Source organism: the organism of the source record quoted next, unplaced genomic scaffold, assembly GCF_019419815.1.
Source record: "Pyrus x bretschneideri cultivar Hongxiangsu unplaced genomic scaffold, Pyrus_bretschneideri_v1 Contig75, whole genome shotgun sequence".
Taxonomy (NCBI): Eukaryota; Viridiplantae; Streptophyta; class Magnoliopsida; order Rosales; family Rosaceae; genus Pyrus; species Pyrus x bretschneideri.
In genome coordinates, this window is record NW_025999815.1 from 1,349,427 (window position 1) to 1,368,772 (window position 19,346).

At 37.7% G+C, this 19,346-nt stretch overlaps 1 protein-coding gene across 1 annotated transcript; it reads left to right on the forward strand.

The window, feature by feature from the left end:
• The first annotated feature begins 12,016 nt into the window (after positions 1 to 12,016).
• On the forward strand, positions 12,017 to 16,928 carry LOC103940313 (zinc finger CCCH domain-containing protein 46-like). The gene is made up of 8 exons (XM_009350403.3): positions 12,017 to 13,227; positions 13,424 to 13,600; positions 14,971 to 15,150; positions 15,237 to 15,334; positions 15,574 to 15,834; positions 15,938 to 16,118; positions 16,283 to 16,489; positions 16,585 to 16,928. Exons 1-7 carry the CDS (start codon positions 12,218 to 12,220, stop codon positions 16,458 to 16,460), a joined length of 2,085 nt encoding a protein of 694 aa, XP_009348678.2. The 5' UTR covers positions 12,017 to 12,217; the 3' UTR covers positions 16,461 to 16,489; positions 16,585 to 16,928.
• The last annotated feature ends 2,418 nt before the right edge of the window (positions 16,929 to 19,346 follow it).

Sequence of the window (19,346 nt, forward strand, 5' to 3'; positions counted from 1 at the left end):
TAGCTCATCCAAACTAGTATACTGACCAAGAACTTTAAGTCTTAGGAGTAATCCGGATTAATCTCATGAGATGGAAATGATTTAAGACAGCGATCGGGTTTAGATTCATTGTTGTGTCGTGTCTTCCTCTACTAGGGAAGTGAATCCTATGAATCAAGTAATCTTCGTGCTCCAGACCATGACAGATTGATTGGCTATCTGCCGATGTACCGGACCATCCAACAAGGGTGACACACCCTCCAAAGATGTTGACTTAACGTTCGTTAAGTATGTCTATCCTTGCAAGCATGTTTGCAGCTGGTATATGATCTCGTCACTTCAGCTAGATCAGAGGAATGTGTCTGGGGCAACATTCTGAAAGCTAAAATTTATCACACTTGTGCGATATGGAGATCAAGATGAGACATAATGGGCAACGTCCACGCAAATTCGTGCTGTTCTACAGGAGCGTTGACTTTCTTATCTCACCTTAATGGCTGGAAGACTGTCTCATTAAAGTAATAACCCGCAAATGACTGGTAAGGAGATTGCATACAAAGGGCTCTAAGAAAGCTAGTGTGAAAGAGAAAAATAATCGACAAAGATTCACGTCCTTCGTTGAGGACCCATATTGGTACGTTGCAACGGTGCAACTTGGCACATGGAATGCACACCAAAATGCGTAAATACAAAAATCGTCCAATTGGGACGTCGAATAGGTTGGGTGGTAATGGGCCTCAAGGTGAACCAACATAACTACGTACAAGATTGCATAGCCCTAGGAAGAAACCGAAAACTTGGTACGTTCACCAAAATCCAGGTGATCATTTAAATTGCGCTTTATGATTATTAGGTGAGGCTATTTTGGGTGAACATGAGAATTCGATGTTCTATTATAAACCCAAAATACATGCAATACTTTATCAAAAACTGTTGATATAAACTCTCCGGCATTATCTAGTCTCCTAGACCTTAAGGGATAAGTAGGGTGGTGAACCCTTAATAGGCCAAGAGGTTTAGCAACAATGTGTGTGGACAAACATGTGATCAGTTTGTCGATTCATTAACCAAAACCATAAGTATTTATATGGTTCGCATTTTGGTTGGATTAGTCCACATATATTCCCCTGAATCCATTGTGAAAAGAGAGTCGTTTCTTATCTTTGCTAGGAATGATATAGAAATCAATTTCCCTAATGAGTAGGCTTAGCAAAGTGTGCTTGTAGCCACAAGATCCTTACTTCAGGTAAAGAGATGCGTTATGGCATCATTGTTCGACCTAAGTGTCCTAAATGGTCATGCCAAAACAAATAAACTGCTCAATCACCCAGCTCCAAGCCGGCCACAGGTGGCGTGTGCCCTAGTTGGGAGACAGCCCATTGGCCCCAAATCAAAGCTTCAGGCTCATTTTTGGAGGTGGTGCAAATATATTTCACTCTATTTTTTTCAGTGGTTTCATTTATGATCATTGTCATCCCGAATATCCTTAAAAATTCAACGACTAGGAGAATTTAAGGTCCCTTAAATGGTAATTCAGTACCATTCACGCAACGAGGAGTGTGCCAATGCTCTTAATAAGGTTGGATAGACCTGAAGTCGTTGTTAGAGATGTGATTTAGGTGTAAAGTTAGTGTGCGTGGTATCGCATTCATTCAGACAACTAACTTCCCCACATTCCTACCTAATCATGTGTTTAATTGAATTAGGTCACATGTATAAGAAACATGATTCAATTAACTCATATTCGAGGACAATATCAATAAGATTATCCATAAGTAAAACATACACCAAACTTGAATACAAGAACATGGAAAAATGTTCACAAAGTAAACCAAAGTTACTAGGGTGGACTCGGCCAACAAGGCCATCTAAGTCAAAATTCTACTTTTCCAATGATATTTGGTGGAGCAAAATTAGTCTCACATATTGACTACTAGAATGGTACTCCTCAACAACATTGGTAGGGGCACGAACAGGTATATAACCAATGATCTATTCCATTCAGACGGAAGTAGATTCTACAAGGTTAAGGTTTGGGAATATTATCCCTTATTCTTGATGTTTTAGGTCTTAGGTACCAAGGATCATGCTTCAGGCATGCTGCCATATCTTGGCAGGCCCTGATTTTTACCATATGTTGTAAAAACAAACTCGAAATTGGATTGTGAGAGAGTATGTCATTCGGTGTATCCCTGCCGAAGCAGTGCATCACCATTCGGTAGGCTTTGACCGAACTAGGTCGAGCCATTCGGTAGACTCCAGCCGAACTAAGTCTATACCTTTCTCTCACGTTTGTGGTAGTAATCAAATCCGAGAATTTGGTTGCAAGCCCGTGGTCAGAAACTAGACCAGGAACACGGCCTGGTTATCCACAGAGGCAGTGAAGCCCAAAGGCTTCGGCGCAGGTCCAACACGTCGTCTCAAGGGGGTCTCTACACTGTGTTGCCACAGCAATGGTGTCGCACAATCCCAAATTTTTTTTTTTTCGAACCTAGGGTTTAGGAAACCCTAAATATGCTTCTAATTTATTTTATATACATTGACTCACATATTCCACATAGCAAATATAATTGCGCAATGCATGAAACAAATATATATATATATATATATATATATATATATATATATATTGACAAATATATGAACATATACAATATATATTGGAAGGAAAATATAAACATAGGGGGGTCATGCATCTTGGGGAATGTTTTCATGCTTCAAGGCCGTTTCAAATATCTTTCTTTATTTTAAGCATACCTAATTGGCAGAAAACAACAAAAGCCTTTGAATTTGTAGAAGATCCTTCGCAGAAAGCCGGAATTTCATCTCCAATGCGTTGTATCACATTCAACAAAGAAAAATTAAATTGAATCAATAACATGTAGACCAATTCAAAATAATAAATTAATCACAAAAAGAATGATTAAAATGTAATACTTCCCTGATTGAAGAATAAACTTTTGTTAGCGCAGCGTCAAGAGCATGCTGATAACGTGTTGTAAGCATAATTTACTAAACAATTATGAAGGCCAGAAAGAGAGAGGGTACGGCATAGAGAGAGAAAGAGAGAGATGTGTAATTGTGAGGTGTGTTGTATTCCATCTCATTGTGCCTTTTATTTATAGTAGTAGGGAAGATTAATTCCTTACCATTTTAGGATTACAACTTTTAATAGGTAATCAACCTCTAATAGGAATATAAGAGATATTCTTATATCCACTGAGATTTACACAATCACATTTATAATCTAATAGAACTGCAACAGGTCCCACATATTTCTACAAACGAAATTAAGAGAACGAAATAATTGAACACTAAGATCTCGACTGCAAGAGCAAGCAGAGGTGGTAGAGATTGATAGATGCGCAGTTAGAAGCTTTTAAGCACGTGTGGTGCCATGGACACTTTTACCTAAGTGGTTAGTGACCAATTTGTACGATATTTAGATGAAATTGCTGCCGATGTTTAGGCCAACATGTGAAGATACAGCGGGACCACCAAAATGGTATCCATCGTTTGCCCCTCACATTTTTTCAATTTGCAAATAGCTGCCCTCGAATTCAATCTAGTTTTCTGGGCTTTTTTTTTATTTTTTATTTTTATAATAATAATTATTATTATTATTACTGTACTACGATTTAGTGGTATTCCTCTTCACTTATAAGTGAGTGGTCTTAGGTTTCATTTTCATCAAAGATAAATTTAAACTACATTATTCCTAGCCCATTAATGTAGATAATATCGATTGTTCGTGAAAATAACATATTTAAATATAAGAGGTTTTAGGGAAGAGATTTTTATTTAAAAAATTGGAATTAATTGTGGGGCCCACAACATATCGAAATTTAACGATATGAATCCTCTATTTTTCAAATTGAACCTCATAGATCATCCTTACAAAATATTAAACAAATCGGAAATATATGAGATATCTAATTGAGTTCAAATAAATTGGCGAACACTTTATTCTATAAGAAACAATGAAATTTCATCGTGATAATGAAATAGGAAAATAGTTTTGGATTAAATTAAATTTTTGCAAGAATGATCTATGAATTGAGACTTACAAAATACACAATTTGGATCATTGAAGTTCAACGTGAATTGGACCGTACATCTAGTTCTCATTTTTACCCAAAAATGAGAATTTCTTGAATAAAAGGCATGTTAGATATATTAATTTGATTTAGGGTAAATTAAATTTTACCCTCTCAGGTTTAGGGTCGATTTTAATTCCTTCCAACATCTTTAAAACATTTCAATTTCATACATTGACTTATCATTTTATTTCAATTTCATACATCTGTTAGAAAATCCGTTAAGTAAACAATTAAATGATAACGTAGTGCTGATGTGGCTGCCAAATTTGTGCCACGTGGCAAAAAAATAAATTTTTATGCATTTAAAATATTATAATAATTTATCCTATTTAAAATTTTTTAAAAAAAAAAAAAAAAAAAAACCATCTTCTTCCCCGAGCCTTCCCTCTTCCTTGCAACCCAAACACCCCACCTCATCCCACCCCACCAACCTCACCCGCGACCCCCCTACCCCATCCCCACCTTCTCGGAGACCGCTGCCATGCCCAAAAATCCCACCCGAGCCCAAAAACCATTCCGCACCCCCCCTGGACCCACTCCCTCTCCTCCGCCCCACCCTATCCCATCCCACCCCACTCCTACCTCCCCCGCAACCCCCCATCCCACCTTCTCCCTCTCCTCTACTATTTTCTTCACCACCAAAACCACATCTGCATCCTAATTATTTCTCCTTCCATCCATCCCCCCACTTTCACCCCCTAAAGCCGAAGCTTCCCCCCCTCTCCCTCTACGATTCAAGCTCGTGAAAATCCAAATTAAAGGGGTTGAAGGTGTCGAGGTCCTGAAAGAGTGAGTGAGGAGTGTGAAGGTTCGCCACCGAAGAAGGAAGATAGATCATTAGCAAGATTGGCAGGGGTAGGAGTGGGAGCGGGATCGGAACCGAAGGAGGAGAAGATGAAAGGAAATCTGCTAAAGGCGAAGGGAAGGGAGTCAGAGGAGGGGAAAGAGACGAAAGGGTTGGGGCGGGAAGGGGTGGGGGGTTGAGGGGGATGGGGGGTTTGGGTTGCTGGGAAGGATTTCTAGGTTGTTGATTTTTTATTTTATTTATTTATTTATTTTAAATAGGGTAAGTCAATGTATTTTAAATGCATAAAAATAAATAAATAAATAAATTACCACGTGGCACAAATGTGGCAGCCCACTTAACGGTTTGCTTAACGGATTTTCTAACGGATGTATGAAATTGAAATAAAATAATAAATCAATGTATGAGATTGAAAATGTTTTAAAGATGTTATAAGGAATTGAAATCGATCACAAACCTGAGAAGCTAAAATGTAATTTACCCTTTGATTTATGTTGTTGTAGGCTAGAGCGGTGTCCAAATGAACATAATTAGGAGATTAATGATGTTTTCTTGTCGTCTATGTGACATGCTTGTTTCAAATAGTTGTTACATCAAATTGTCACACTCACGAAGAAATATTCATCATAGTTAGTACATTTAGATTGATTATATTCATCAACTTTAATTATGCAGACACATGAATACAATTTTTTATTTTTTTTTTGGCCAATTCCCAAAACCCATAATTGCGGAACGGTAAAAATTTTCTTTTGCAGGCACATGAATAGAAGTCGTATATATATTTATTTGGTATCATAAAATGAATTGTCGTCTATATATATATATATTTTTTTTATCTTATTGGGAAATCATCCACTTCTACTTCCCTTAACCCTAGTCTTTGGAAGCTTATTTAGGATTTGATGTGTTAGCTGTTTATAAATATTTGGGGCTTTTGGATCTAGGTCCAAAAGCATAGGTTTTTTTTTTAGACTGAATCCAATTATTCAATTACATATTTTGATACCATTTTTGTCCTTTCAGATAAAAATATTTAAATTCTTGATTTTTGTTTCTTTTATTCAGCTTTCAAATTTTAATATTTAAATATTCAAAATAAAGTATTATCCAGTAACTACCTTTTTTTTTTCTTTTTTAACAAACAATATTATTTACACTACTTACTGTATACGAAGAAAAATGCATAATATTCAAAGAAATAGACTTTCTGGAGGATCATTTGTGACATCCCACATCGCCCAGGGGAGCGATCCTTAAATGTATATTCTCATCCCTACCTAGCACGAGGCCTTTTAGGAGCTCACTGGCTTCGGGTTCCGTAGGAACTTTGAAATTAAGCGAGAAGGGGGCTTGAGCAATCCCATGATGGGTGACCCACTGGGAAGTTGCTCGTGAGTTCCCAAAAACAAAACCGTAAGGGAATGGTAAGCCCAAAGCGGACAATATCGTGCTACGGTGGTGGAGTGGGCCCGGGAAGTGATCCGCCCCGGGCTGGGATGTGACAAATTAGTATCAGAGCCTAACCCTGGCCGCGTGTGTGCTGACGAGGACGTCGGGCCCCTAAGCGGGGTGGATTGTAACATCCCACATCGCCCAGGGGAGTGATCCTCAAATGTATATTCCCATCCCTACTTAGCACGAGGCCTTTTGGGAGCTCACTGGCTTCGGGTTCCTTAGGAACTCCGAAGTTAAGCGAGTAGTGCACGAGAGCAATCCCATGATGGGTGACCCACTGGGAAGTTGCTCGTGAGCTCCCAAAAACAAAACCGTGAGGGAATGGTAAGCCCAAAGCGGACAATATCATGCTATGGTGGTGGAGCGGGCCCGGGAAGTGATCCGCCCCGGGTCGGAATGTGACATCATTGACCTTAAAGACGATTCAATAATCCTCGAGAAAATTTCCTACAAAATGGATATCATCCTCCAAAATATTTCCTAAAACTAAAATATAAATGCATGATATTGTATTTTTACACTTGCAATTGATAATGTATTACCGAACTAATATGTAGAAAGAAAAAAAGTCGTGAAACCTATGTAACAATGGAAATCGTGATAAACGAATTTGAAGTGAGGAACACAAACATGGACGGAGCTAGAAATTTCTTCTAGTGGGGGCAATCCGAAAATCAACTAAGAAAACCTTATTATAGTATGGCTTATACTTAATATGATAATAGGGATGATTTCAAATGATGATGCATCACAATTCCAATGTTACTAAAGTTTCAGTGTAGTAGTAGAAAGTGACAAAGTGATAAGAAAAATATTAATACATGATTACGCGGGAAAGGTTTTTTAGTTTGAATGACAGAACAAGAGCACTTTTGCTCATATAATATTTAATATGGAGTATATGTAGTATGAAGGTATGTTGAATATTACATAAATATATTTTCTTCAAAGATAATGTGTGTGTATTATATAATTGTAGTCTACAACTTAACAAACGAATCACTTGGGTGGGGGCATATGCCCCCAGTGAGCCTTCATTGGCTCCGTCCATGAACACAATACTATCACACGTAAAAGAAGAAAGAAGAAAGAAGAAAGAGGAGGATTGATTTCATGATCTAAGAGAGGGAATTGTTTAGAAGAAGGTAAAAAAGGAGGGATCAAAGCGTTGAGGTGATTGTATTGCCATAATTAATCCTACAATTAAGGGATTAGTTAAACTACAAATAATTTTATATTAAGAAATTATGTATACTTACTACAATTTATAAGCCTAAGGGGATTTATGTGGCATCTCAGTTATTAGATTTATTTTAATGAAGTGGACTAACCCTAAGAAAATTGGATCTATATCAAGTTCTCTTTATAAAAAAAGTGGTACGTTTATAAAGAAGAATGGGTACATTATGAATAAATTATGGGTACAAATAAAAAAAAAAAAAAAACTAGACTACAAATAAATCTTTTAAAGAAAAGGGCACAAAAAGAAATTAATATATGGGTACAAAGTAAAACTAAAAAGAAATTTAGTACAAATTTAAAAAAGGGTTGCAAATTAAAATAACTTTTTAGCCAAAATGGTTCATAAGATTTGCAAAACTTCTTACTTTGGTTCTTGAGATTTGAAATCCATAGAAGTGATATCTGAGATTGTCCATCGTCAATCATTTTGGTTATTGGGTGAAAAAAAATTAAAATAAGGATCAAAATGAAAAAATTACCCCCAATGTAATAAACAATAGGCCAAAATGATTTGACCAAAATTGAGGGTATTGTTGTCACTTTATCCTTACTTTATAGAGATTTTTCACAAAATGACCAAAATGATTGATTGTAGACAAACATAGGGACCAATTCTATTGATTTCAATCCTCATGGATCAAATTAAGGAGTTATGTAAATCTCATGGACCATTTTAACTAAAAATCCAATTAAAAATGGGTACAAACTAAAAATAAAAATATATGATACAAAGAATAGCCATAAATATAAATATACCAAATGTAACGTTTCTAACACTAAATTAATATATTTTAGAAATTTAATTTAATTAGGCTAGCATTGTCACATCCCGGCCCGGGGCGGATCACTTCCCGGGCCCGTTCCACCACCGTAGCACGATATTGTCCGCTTTGGGCTTACCATTCCCTCACGGTTTTGTTTTTGGGAACTCACGAGCAACTTCCCAGTGGGTCACCCATCATGGGATTGCTTTAGCCCCCTTCTCGCTTAACTTCGGAGTTCCTACGGAACCCGAAGCCAGTGAGCTCCCAAAAGGCCTCGTGCTAGGTAAGGATGAGAATATACATATAAGGATCACTTCCCTGGGCGATGTGGGATGTCACAATCCACCCCCCTTTGGGGCCCGACGTCCTCGTCGGCACACCACGGTCAGGGTTAGGCTCTGATACCAATTTGTCACATCCCGGCCCGGGGCGGATCACTTCCCGGGCCCGCTCCACCACCGTAGCACGATATTGTCCGCTTTGGGCTTACCATTCCCTCACGGTTTTGTTTTTGGGAACTCACGAGCAACTTCCCAGTGGGTCACCCATCATGGGATTGCTCTAGCCCCCTTCTCGCTTAACTTCGGAGTTCCTACGGAACCCGAAGCCAGTGAGCTCCTAAAAGGCCTCGTGCTAAGTAGGGATGAGAATATACATATAAGGATCACTTCCCTGGGCGATGTGGGATGTCACAAGCATGTAAATATTTTATTATTGAAATAATGACATTCATTAAAACCTAGGGACCTTGATAAAAAAAATTGCAAAGAAATAAGGTTTTAATCTGAATGGAAGAAAGAGGGATAAAAACCTAATTTCTCCTAAAATATATGTAGAAGATTAAAACAATGTTATTTTAAAAATTAATGAAGGTATGGCACGAAATTAAAATATTCATTAAAGGCTTCATTCTGCTTTTTATGAAAAAAAATTAAAAAAAAAACAACATGCAAGCTGCTTTTAAAAACAGGAGACTATTGCTTATAAAACGAGCAAGATGTTTTACTTTTAACAAAAACTCTTTTGCACTGCTTACGTTTGAAGTTAAACAGTTTTTGGTTAAAAAAAAAAAAAATTCTTAAATGAGAGCACATTACTTTGACAAACTAATGTGCTAAAACAGAGAGATAATTTTCATCTACAATTTTACACAATGCTAAAACAGAGAGATAATTTTAACGTTGCAAAAATGAATATTTTTCCCCTTGAAAGGACGGTTACACAAAGGAATAAGTGCAATACTTGAATAAAAATTTCCAACAAAGATAAAAGAAAATTCAAGAGACAGTTGATAATCATATGAATCATAATCTACAACAGAGTACTTTTGCTCATTACCAAAAATTAATACACTTAATCATTTGCTACGTGTTTGTTCACTTAATCTTAGTTATTATTTTTTAAATTAAAAAATTAAAATTTAATTTGGAAATTAACTAGAATTAGGTAAAAAAAAATATGTGGCAAATGATAAAGTGTATGATAAACATATACCATAATTATGGTTGTGAGCAAAAATATTCCCAAATACACAATTACCCGACCAAACAAAGAAAAAAAAAATCCAAAAACTAATAATATTTAATTCTTATTTAAATTAGCCTAGAACTTATCAATCTACTTGGTTTCTCACACTAATTTTTTTTAAGGTAATACTTAGGTACGTATTTTTTTAACGAACCATATTATCTATATAGATAAAGTTAGAGAAACAAAAAATTTTAAACCAAATAATGTGTCACCAATAAGAAACAAACACATTAATTGACACTTAATTAATAATTCAATCATTCACAACTACATCATTTGGTTTTTGCAAATTTGGTTTAAAAAATTTGGTCTCCCTAGTATTACCTTATCCACACTAAGGGTGGGAGTGTCTAAGCCTCACAATGAGCTAACAATAATGTGGTTCAAATTCGCTTTTAGCAACAATCAAACCTAAGACTTCTTACTTCCAAGTGAAGAGGAGTATTCTATATACTAACTTTCTAATTTGCTCCAATAATAAAAAAAAGATTTTTATCACAAATGATCCATGTGATTGACTAAAATCATCATTTTGGTCCTTCACTTTCAAAATCAATCAATGTTGTTCTTGACATTCACTACCACATATCAATTTGGTCATTCCGTTTAAATTCCGTCAATTATTCTGTTAGTTTGTATGCGGAATCCACAAATTCAATAAAATGGTGACACATGGATTGTACAAAAGAAGGGTTTTTATCCCAAATGATCCTTGACATTGATCAAACTCCTCATTTTGGTTCCTGAGTTTCAAAAATCAATAATTTTGGTCCCTGACTTTCACTATCGCACATCAATAGTCCTTCCATTAAAATTTTGTCAATATTTTTTGTTAGTGTGTTGATGTGGTCCTACTAGTCCAACATATGGCGCCAAGTGGATTAATTATAAGAAACTAATATTTTTTAGAGTGAACCAACTGGGCGAGTATTCTACGCTGACATTTCTCTTGCATCCCACAATCCCGATTGGAAAATAAGATTCAATCTAAATTCGATAAAATCAAATCCAAATTCAATTCAAATTTAATACGATTATAACCAACTAGAGAGAATGAGAAGTGAGTTCACGAAGGACAAGAGCTTTAGTCGTGTCATGGTGCATTTTTTTTCTTTTTGAGCATACCTAGATGAAGATGATGGTGTCTTTTCTTTCTTTCTTCTTTAAGTTTTAGTTTTTAATTTCTTATAGTACTTTTAGTTTTAAATCTTCAAAAAATAATTTTTTTTATAGTTAATTCATGTGACGCCATATGATTGGACTAGTGAGACCATATTATCACACTAACAAAAACTATTGACGAAATTTTAACGGAATGACTAAATTAATGTGCAGTAATGAATGTAAGGGACCAGATTTATTTTGATTTTTGAAACTCAGTGACCAAAATGAAGAGTTTGATCAATGTCATGGACTATTTGTGATAAAAACCTTCTGTTGTGTAATCCACGTGTCACCATTTTATTGGATTTGTGGGTCCCATGTGCAAACTAACAAAATAGTTAAGACGGAATCTAAACGAAAGGACCAAATTGATGTGTGGTTGTGAATGTTAGGGATGACATTGATTGATTTTGAAAGTGAGGGACCAAAATGATGAGTTTGGTCAATCTCAGGGACCATTGGTGATAAAAACCCATAAAAAAAATGGTCATGTGTTCTTTACTTTTTAAAGCTAAAAACAATTAATAAAGATAACTTAGTATTACATTATAATAGTATTCTTCTTCACTTGTGTGTGAGAGATTTTAAATTAGATTCTCGTTAAAGACAAATTTACATTATTGCTAGTCAATTATGATGCTAAGCTCATCATCTCTCTTTTAATGTAGATAAAATCGTTTGTTTAAAAAAAAAAACAATTAATAAAATGTTCTTTATTTTCAAACAATAAAGCATGTGTTGATTTATTATTTGACAAAATTAAAAAGTAATTACTCATCCGTGAACACTAAATTATTATTTTTTATTCAAAATTTGAATTTTTGGGATAATAGTTGAGTACTTCCTTAAAATAGTAATAAAAAAACCTGGATGCGTGGGACAACGTCGGAAGTAGGGCCATGATGAGGGTGTCTCATGGCTGTAATCAAGCAGATTATATAAATGGCTAATTCACAAACGAGGTCGCTGTTGACAATTAAACTTTGAAGTAGATCTGAAATCTACCACTCCCCTCCGTCCCCCTCAAAAATAGATTCCTATCATTCGAGAAAGACACGGAGAGGGAGGAGAGAGACTTTCCAACTCCCTACTTAACACTTCAAACCCTACTCAAAAACCAATTTTCTCACCCCATTCTTTCTTCTGGAGAAGGAAATCCCTCCCCGGAAAACCCAATGGGTTCCTATGAACTTACAAACGTACTCTTCTCGAAGATCAAAACTTTAGACCCAGAAAATGCTATCAAAATCATGGGTTATCTTCTCATTCAGGATTTCGCCGAGAAGGATTTGATTCGTTTGGCGTATGGTCCGGAGACCATTTTGCACTCGCTGATTCTGAGGGCTAAAATCCAGTTGGGACTTTTGGCAAACAGTTCGTCTGTATCGTCCACTCCTTCGTCTCCCTCACCGTTAAACCCCATAGCCAGACCAACCAACGGCAACCCATTTTCTCAGTCCTCTCCTAGAATACCAAACGGCTTTGACTTTGGAAAAAACCCTTCTTCGCCCTCTTCGAATTCCTGGCCGCTTTCTGGCTTTCCAAGCAACTCTGTTAGCCCAAAGGCAAGCCCTTTACTCTCTTATGATAATATCCGGGCCGGGTCCTTTTCCCTTCCAGTACATTCACACCAGTTCAGTAAGGATGGTGGTGGTGGTGGTGGTGATGTTTGGCCGGGAAGTGACCTCATTGAGGAGCACCAACTCAACGAGTACCTCTCCTTTCTCGACGAGTCCTCTTCCTCGTCGAGGCCGGAGGATTTCATTGATCCCAGGCTCGAATTGGGGCATGGGCTTCCTGATTGGGCTCATTCGGTTAACAGTGGCGACACCCATTTCCACAGAAGGAGCTATTCGGCCAGCGACGCGTGTCTCGGGTCTCTCGGGTCCGAGGACCCTGCTTTGGGAGTTGGGTTCAAGCCATGTCTTTACTTTGCTAGAGGGTTTTGCAAGAATGGAAGCAATTGCAAGTTTGTGCATGGCGGTTTTGCTGATTCCGATGGTTCTGGTGCCATTGTGGGGTCTCCCACTAATCTCGACGGTTTCGAACAGCACGAGGAGATGATGAGGTTGAAAGTCCAGCAACAGAGAGTAGCTGCTGCCTCTCAGTTTATGGCTGGAGCGTCCCCTTCTTCGTACAATAAGTGCATGAATTTCCTTTTGCAACAGCAGAATGATCCTCAGAGGTAATTTGGAAGTGGCCCATTTTTCTATTTTCTGTTGACTTGTTATTTATTTTGAGTATGTTGAAAACAGTCCATTTCGCTCTCTATAGATACATGTCTTTTGTGTGGAAGCGTTATTGATTGCAATTGCATTCTTGGTTTGAGTTCGTTATTTATTCTATGTGTTTTTGGTCTAACATTTTTGCCCGCATTGTAGAGTTGCGGCAATGATGATGGGGGAAGAACTTTACAAGTTTGGGCGGTGTCGGCCTGATAGAAATGAACTTTTAGCAATGGCTTCTGTGGAAAAGGCAAGCTCGGCTTCAAGACAGATCTACTTGACATTCCCAGCTGAGAGCACTTTCAGAGATGAAGATGTTTCTGAATACTTCAGGTAAAATTATATGCATCCTGTTAATTCCTTATTATTAATTCATTGGACCATGTCGTTGAACAACCTTCAGTACAAGTTGTTGCTATTGGCAGAATAAGAATTGGTTTCTTTTGATGTGATCATGTCCTAGCACTTTGGTCAACTATCATGGCAAACCATTTTACAGTCATGGGAATTTCTTACCATGCTAACGTTTTAGAATGTTGCTGGCCTTGGTGCCTTCGGTCTTTGTATTTTAACTTTTTAGTTCAGAAGCTGTTCAAGGTTTTCATTGCCGTCAAGGCCTCCAAGTGATCTTGTTTTTGACCGCCTGGTTCCTTAGGGGAGCTTTTACCTTGGATTTCAATTACAGGACATTCTGAATCAAGTGTAGGGATTTACTTAATGTACCACCTAATTCGGGGAAATCGTTTGAGTCATCTTGTCATATCGCTTAGCTGTGTCCAACTTTAAAATTTAAAATTTCCGAAGTTCATGAATGTCTTTGCTCCTCCACCATGGTCTTCTATTCTGTGCATTTCTTCTCGTGGCATGACAATCTATCTATTTTGATAAGTATGAGAATGCTAGGCACATTGGCCGTGTTTCACTTGAATACATTGTCTAGAGTCTAAATCAGTAAGGATTTACTGTACCCAACACTTGCATTAGAGGCTTGCAATGTATTCTTCAAATGTTACGAATACGATTAACCCATATCATGCTAATGCAGCATATAGATTGCCGTGGACTATTACTAAGGGATGTTTCTTTTAAGGGACGAAGTTAAATAGACTGAAGCAGTTCAATTGGTCCGTGAACATAAATCCACTGTTGTCCACATTTGACTAAAACAGATTTATCTGATCAAGCATACTTTTGTCTTTGTATGGCTCTCACCTTTTGTTTTTGCAATGGCAATGACAGATCATTGTTTGTAAATCTGTCAAATAACTTTGCTAACCTGTTATTGCTTGGTATATCATGGTACAACTTAGTCCAAGAAATTTTTCTGGAAAATAAGAAATACAAGTTCTTGACACGGAAAGAGAGAGAATATGGAGTGATAAAGATTAAGCCTAAAAAGTTAAATCATGTGAACTCAATGACCTTGGAGGTCGGAGGTTCCATTCATGATTATTGGAGATGTTCTGCGGGATGTTGTCACTGTGTCAATATCACAATGTAACACAAATTTTGAGGTCTTCTGGAATCTTGAGTGGTTGGTCAAATGTGTGTTGGACATCATGTTTGGATTTTACTTTAACAAATAGAAAGGATTTCTATGTATTATTACAATAGAAGAGATTTTCATATGATTGTTGTTATATTGTTCAAACGCTTAAAGTTCTGAAATTCTTGTGGAATTGTTCCTTGTCCTACATTTGCAGCAAGTTTGGGCCAGTGCAAGATGTAAGGATCCCATACCAGCAGAAGCGAATGTTTGGGTTCGTAACATTTGTCTACCCCGAAACTGTCAGGCTTATATTGTCCAAAGGAAACCCTCATTTTATATGTGATTCACGTGTGCTTGTGAAGCCCTACAAGGAGAAGGGAAAAATCCTGGATAAGTATGTGCATTATTCCTCTTCTACTTTCTAATCTTTAGGCTTGTTTTTTCACTTGCGTTGATGCCTCAACGGCTTATTTTCTGCAGGAGGCAACAGCAACAACAGCATTTAGAGAGGGGAGAATTTTCACCATGTTTGAGCCCAGGTGGTCTTGATTCCAGGGATCCCTATGATCTCCCACTGGGTTAGTAAAACAAGAACAGATTCCTTTTTTTTGTCACATAAACCCTATCGCAGAACGAGAGGGGATAACTAAATGTTGACAAATGGCTTATCGTTTTGCTGAATATGAAAGAAAGAATCCCTCTCTCTCTCTCTCTCTCTCTCTCTCATGCATATATGCTCGTCGTTATTAGACATTCCATTCAAATTCTCATTGATTGTTAAGTTCTATATGCTACCTGAATTTTTGTTTTCTATTAGGGGGAAGAATGTTCTACAATACACAGGAGATGTTATTGAGAAGAAAATTGGAGGAGCAGGTTGAACTGCAGCAAGCCATTGAGCTACAAGGTAGAAGACTCATGAGTCTGCAGCTCCCGGACTGGAAGAATGATCGCTTACCCCATCATCACCGCAGTTTATCTGTTGGTGCTCACGGTCCTCCTTTGAGCCCTTATTCTCATGCTCAGATCAATCAAAATATCCTTCCATTTGACAGCATTGAACAAGAAGTTGCAGAAGGTTTTCTCATTAACAGTTACCATTAATATGTAGTATTTATATGTTTAAAATTTAAGATGTATAAGCATTGTTGTTTGGACTTCTGGATTCCATGTCATTGCAGACCACAGTGATACTCCAGCTGCCTCAATCTCTGTGACTGGTGCAGTTGCTGAGCTGCAGCAGCAGCTTCAGATGGAAGATAATTTAGCTTTCACTCACAACAACGTCAATGGCAATGGAAATGGAAATGGCAAGGACAAGGAGCAAGGCCCGAACCTGGATGCCCCTAATCTTCATAAAAGGTAAGGAGCTTCGTTTTCGAATAAAGAAATGTTTAACATGGCTTAATTTATCTATTTGGTGATATAAGTTTTCTTCCATTGTAAAATATCAGGTTCTTCTGCATATTACCATTAATATATTTATCTTCAATTTTTTTGTTCTTGTGGTTGTGATGAGAGAGCAGTGTAGAGCAGGTCCTGCCTGATAGCCTCTTTGCTTCTCCTACAACCTCTGCTGGAGACCATCTCTCTGCCTTGTCAACTGCTGTACCCAAAGTTAATGATACTGCCTTTACTACTGAAAACAACACATCATCATCGTCGTCATCAGTCAATGCTGCTGGCTTCATTGCTTCTCATTAGTAATGCTGATTGACACTGCTACTGCTAGGGTAAGGACCATCCCCAATTAACTTTGTTCTCTGTAACATGACTTTGCTAGGGTTTGTAATTCTGCGAAATCAAACACTCTACGTTTTTTTTGCAGGAAAGTAGAGAAGCATATAAAAGGAAGAAAACTCATCTAGAAGATGTATAGCTGCTGAATTATACCTACATGAAAGACTAAGAGTAGATCCATAGAGAAGGAAGATCTCAACGAGGTCTCGCTTGCCACCACCCCCGATACATACTGCTAACCGAAAAGAAAATACATATTTCATAGGTAAGGAGAAATGAAATTACGAACGAGAGTAGGACTGATCGATCTCTTTTGCTACTTTGTCTACCCTCCCTTGTGTAGTCTAGACTCGAGAGCAGAACAAGAAGGATTGTAACTTGTATTTATACAGAATAACTTTTCTTTTATCTTACTATGTTTTCTGAGGTTAATTTTTCTTTAGATTTTGAGTTTTCTTTGCCAGAAAATTAAGGGTTAGTGCCAGTAGTAATGTAGCGGATGAGGGTTTGGGGATCACTTCATTGTGTTCGTTTATCGTACATCGAGCGGTTAAGTTTCGTTAGATGCTGCTTGTGTTCAGTTTTAAATAAAAAAACTCAAAATGATTTCTGCCTTCGGGATGTTAAATATAATAAAGTGATACTGATCCCGGGGATCTTCAAAAGAGGATCCGTATAGGGTCCTGGCATGCTATTTGTAAATAATACGTAGAAGGGGGATAGAATGGGAACTTCGTGTTTTATAAGGGGTCATATGATTGTTTTGTTGCTGTCTGATGCTTTGGTTGCAGCTGCAGCAGCATCGCGTTCACACTTCACATGATCCCCGAATCAAGGGGGTAGAAAGGGGATTTTGGTGAGGGTTTTTCCTTTCGGGTAGGCGTGCTTTCGTCACATATTGTTTGTTGGTTTTTTACACGTGGGGGCAACGAGCAAGTTGTCACGTGGGTGACGCTGACGTTTACATAGACATAAATGGGTAATTATATATCAGAGTTGTTTATCTCACTCCTTTCACTTTCATCCTCATTGGAAGTGTCTGCTCTCTCTCTCTCTCTCTCTCTCTCTCTCTCTCTCTCTCTCTCTCTCTCTCTCTCTCTCTCTCTCTGTGGCACATGCGCCTAGCCTTGTGTTGCGATTGTTTAAGGGGACTTTTTGCTTTTTTAAAAATTAATTTAGTAGTAAACAGTTGTCAAAGTTGTTTATTAAAGTGGTAAACACAGCAAATTGAATGTGGCATGGATTTTAATTGTACGGTGAATTAAAGTGGCATACAAACCACTTGTATATTTGTACCCCATTATAAAAAAAATAATGTAATCGAAATTTCTTAATAAAAATGTTACTCTTATCACTTATTTGTACCATTGTTTTTTCACCTATGTTTACTCTCACATGCGTTGGCAGACTCCACCTCTATTAGAGAGATGATACAAATGATGATACAAATAGATGAGAAGTGTAACATTACTAATATCTTCAAAACTTCAACCCAAGATAAAATCCTCTGGGACATAAATCATTCATTGATGTGACGTGACACATCCCGACCGAGATCAGGGCGTGCTGGCCGTCACACGAAGGTGACGTAGCCATGTGCGCGTGCGGAAGCTATGAAGATAGTAATATAAAAGTACGAATAATTAAAAACTAGCATACAAAGTACTAAAACAAGTGCTAGCGTATGTGAGACACAATTTCAGAGCAAGTCTACAGCAGTCAAAAAGGAAAGTTGCGACATAAATACACCCGAAGGTGACCCTACAATGGTGAGTGTCTGTCAGAAATGCCGGGACGCCCTCTGGGAAAAACCATCGAACTTGCTAGACCACTAGAACCTGGAGGGGCGCAAAAACAAAAGCGTGAGTGGGCAAAAACAAAGCTCTTTGAAAACTCTTTAGCAAAATACATTCTAACCCCTCGCCGTAAAACCTGTATACTTCCCAGAAAATGAACATATATACGTATGTATAGATATGCCAATCATGCTCCAAAATATGCCATTCATGCTCGAGAATATGCCACAACGGAATCTCATAATCAAATGTAAATGCTCAAGCGTAATTCACATCCATAACATATAATCTGGCAGCCGGGAGTCACCTAACGTGACCTGTACGGCTGCATATAGAGCTCCAATCTCAACTCAATAACTGAATCTGCACACGAGTCGGAACCACCTAACGTGGTCTGTACGACAAGACTGGGTGTATCATATATATACGCTCTAGTGCTACGATCACGTGAAGACTGTGCGAATAATCGCGGGTCACCTACGAGTCGGAACCACCTAATGTGGTCTGTACGACAAGCCTATGCACCTAACTTGGATCCAAGCTGAGCGTGTGGTGCGGGTGAACATCACGTGAAGGACTGTACCCTGGCCACGGGCGGGAGCACTAACACCGGGGGTGCAGATTATGAGCTCTCTAAGCATTTCAAACTACTACTGAATGTAAATATGAATAACCTTTACCTGGCACTTACCTGGGCATCCACAGCACCCAATACGCATATATAAATATATGCATATTTGAATATATAAATAACGTATATGCAACTGATCATGCATAACCACCAATTATATAAAAGGAGTGACATATAACAAATAAGCATTTATACTAAATTTCTGGGAATTAATATGTATATAGGTATATACGGAAAACCAAAAACCCACTCACTGATAAGTGGAAGGGTCGTAGCCCCCCTGCCTCGAGTGTGTACGCTCGTCCTCGGAATACGAATCACCTATACGCGAAAAAGCTACGAAAACGTTAATTTAAAAGCACATAACCAACTTCTCGTAATAACTTCTCATACATTGCTCAAATTGGACAAATGAATATACCA